The 3,384-nt window shown below is 41.2% G+C and overlaps 1 protein-coding gene across 1 annotated transcript; it reads right to left on the bottom strand.

Annotated features, from left to right (window-relative positions):
- Positions 1 to 256: 256 nt before the first annotated feature.
- Positions 257 to 2,450, bottom strand: LOC104949349 (plastin-3-like; the record flags this gene model as incomplete). The annotated part of the gene is made up of 4 exons (XM_010775705.1): positions 257 to 436; positions 537 to 651; positions 1,878 to 1,956; positions 2,249 to 2,450. Coding segments are annotated over 4 exons (576 nt in total), but the record flags the coding sequence as incomplete, so codon positions are not given.
- Positions 2,451 to 3,384: the final 934 nt, after the last annotated feature.

The following is a 3,384-nucleotide window of genomic DNA, read 5'->3' as shown; positions in this document are numbered from 1 at the left end:
GACTGAAGCATCCTTTGTGCTCCAGTCAATCCTCTCAGTAAATACAGAGCTGAGTCCAGATCAAATGCACGCTGAAGGCTCTTTGAGCATGTTCTCTCTCAGTGATTGTGCTGTTATGTTAAATGTTTGTTGTTTGTTTTTCATGTGCTGGGTCTTGATATTTGTCTGTTGATGTTACACATGGAGCAGCTGTGATGCAAGTCAAATTTCAGACTTGATCTGACCATTAAAGTATTATCGTATCGTATCGTATTCACTATGGACAGTTTGTCTTTGCCAAACAACATGGATGGAGCATGAACCTCCTCATCAGCTGCCAGACCAGCGCCAGCGTGTGCATGCGGCTCCCAGAGTTCAAGTTTTCTCCTCCGATGCCGACCAGAGAGAAGTGAGCGACGTCCCTGCCGAGCTCCACAGCATAGTTGCAGTTCTCCAGCTAAAACACGTGAAGAAGAACAATGTTACTTTCCTTTTATGTTCACATCAACATGTAGTTTAGTTTACGAGCTTTCTATTTCTCTGTTTTATGTGCACACCTTCTTCATGTTGGCCCCCAGGACGGGATACGGCGGGTTGTTGACTTTCTTCCAGTTAACGGGCACATTAACCTTCTCACAAAGCTGCAAGATCACCAAACCATCACAAAGGTCCCTGCAGAGGACAAACAGAGAGAGAGAGTGAGGAAATGAACATCAGAGCAGAAACAGTTGCTTTTTCTGTTACAGTAGCCCATGTAAAAAAATAAAGAACCATGTAATAAACAGAACAGAATAAAAAAAAGACTTAAAACATTTATTTTGATTCAGTATCAGCTTAATGGAGCTCCTGTTCAGGTGTTTAACCCTTTGTGGATATTACAACGGCTAATTTCAGTCTATTGTCAAATCAACATGTTTACATTTCATTATTTCTTAGCCAATAAATCAATGTGGAATCCAATATTTCCATACCAGATTCAGATACTCATTACATATAATTTTACATTACATTATTACATTGCATTTAGCTGACGCTTTTATCCAAAGCAACTTACAATAAGTGCATTCGACCAAGAAGATACAAACTTGAAGAAAACAGAATCATATAAGTACATCAGGTTTCATAGAGCTAAAACATTTCAAGTGCTACTCAACCGGCTTTAGATAAGCCAGTCCTTTGTTAGTATATAAGTGCTCTGTTAGTAATTCTTTGTTAGTAATTCTATCGATCGAAGTGGAATCGAAAGAGATGAGTTTTCAGTCTGCGTCGGAAGATGTGTTGGCTTTCTGCTGTCCTGATTTCAATGGGGGTCATTTAGCTGATGCTTTTGTACAAAGTGACTTACAATAAGTGCAAAAACCATAAAGAATCAAACAAGGATAGAGCAGATATATTCACTTCAAGCAAGTTCATACCATAGTAAGTGCTGGTGAATTAGTAACAAGGCCTACAATAGCTAAATTGCCAAGGTACAATGACCCCAGCCTGTTTCAAATCTTGGTTAATCTTGTTAACACTTGTTACAGATGAGGAAATGACTCATTCTGAAGGGACTACAGAGCATAGCCATTATTTTAAAGTAAATTAAAGGTTAGTTTAAGATAAGGATGCTGGTAAGAAAAGCTGTAAAAAAAAATACAGAAAACCAACTAATAAAATTGCTATACCCTTGAGCAAGGCACCATTTTACCAGTAGAGCCTTATGATACTATAATAGCAATAATAACGTGAATTCATTGCACCATTCAAAAACAAGTTCAGAAGGTATTACAGTTAAGGTACAACTGTCCCCTCTTTACTGCTCTTATCAATGGTTCTTCTGGGTATAAATATGTAAAGGTATGGATGTTTAACAGGCCTCCACTTCCTTGATTAGGTTAATGTATAACATGACATACCAGCACAGGTGGTTGACGTATGGGGAGACGCCCAGAGAGTTCATCCAGTTTCTAAATGTCTTCTCTTCGTTGGTCTCAGCTGTAAATACATAAAAAAACATCAACATTTCCTCCTTCTCCAGCTGCCCCCACACATGAACTGTCAGCTGATAGGATACCTTTGGGTGCAGCTATAGGTTGTATACAGATATGGATTTATGGATGATATAAATTGCTGTTTTTTTTTGTTTTTATTGCTTTTATCATGCAGTACTATTTGCACTGGAGTGTGCATGTCAGCATTTTATGACTGAACTTTCATTTCAAGCCTCAATGCTATAACATGACGCTGCGTAATGATACTGGATGAATGATTATATTCTATGTCTCACGTGCTATTTCTGCCGGGTCGATGTCGTTTCCGTTGATGTGAGTCTTCTGCAGGGCAGGGTGCATGTTGAACAGGTTGGCGACGAAGGCCAAGTTGAGCTTGCTGTTTCCAGATGTGACGTCACGAGGAGAAACAAACTGTCTGCAGTCCAGCCGCGCCGCCTGCTTCAGCATTAGCTCCGCCCTTTTGTCCAAATTATGTTCCTACACATGCACATCAAACAGACACGTGTACATGCTTGGTATCAGACACTTTGGATATATTTTATAGGTCTTCATCTTTTTATTTCTGTTGTACCTATATGTTCACTTTGTTTTATGGGGTTTTATATTGTATATTGTTGCATCGACTCAGTTGTCTTAGGCGCTTTCACACCGCAGTACTTTTTCCACAAAGGTTCATGAGAACTTAGTTCATCAGAACTCTTTAGTTCTGATGAACTAAGTACAGATCGCGTTCACACCGGAATAAGTCCCTGGGGAAGGATTAGGCAAATGAAGCCGCTGACGTCACTTCTTCTTCTTCTGCTTTGGGTTTACTGGCAGTCCGCAAACAACTTCACGGCGTATACTGCCACCCGGAGTCCCCGGCCGGAAGTCCCCGGGGTTGGGGACTGGCTTCAGTAGAAGCTGCTGGGACCCCCAGCAGCTTCTACTGAAGCCTTCCGAGTAAATCGCCAGAACGCCGACACTCCTCATCTCCACCGCTCCCATGTTTTATTTTGTGTTGCCATAAGTTAGTCTCTCTGCGTTTCTGCGCTGGGCTAATGCTAATAATGCTAATGCGAGGATAATAAAATGGTGGCTTCACAACACTTTTTTTTTGTTTTACGGGGCGTGGTTTGCAATCCGCACAGCCAATCAGAAATATAGCTCTTTTCTCACAAGAGAGCCGCATGAAAGTCCCTAGCAGGGATGGAAAAGGGTTCTCATGAACTCATTTTAGTTCCGGCTCTTTTTGGTGTGAACGCGACATTTCGGAACTATATCGAAACTAAAGTGGGAAAAGTACTCCGGTGTGAACGCGGCTCTTGACCTCTTGAGTGAAACGTCAAGGGGTTAAGGGATAGTGGATAGGAGAATTCAAAAGGACTTAGGAGAAGAGACTGCGGTACTTTAGAGAATCCGAATGCACTTT

Source organism: Notothenia coriiceps, unplaced genomic scaffold (genome assembly GCF_000735185.1).
Source record: "Notothenia coriiceps isolate Sejong01 unplaced genomic scaffold, NC01 NC01_scaffold00015960, whole genome shotgun sequence".
Lineage (NCBI taxonomy): Eukaryota > Metazoa > Chordata > Actinopteri > Perciformes > Nototheniidae > Notothenia > Notothenia coriiceps.
This window is presented reverse-complemented; position numbering and strand designations above follow the sequence as displayed.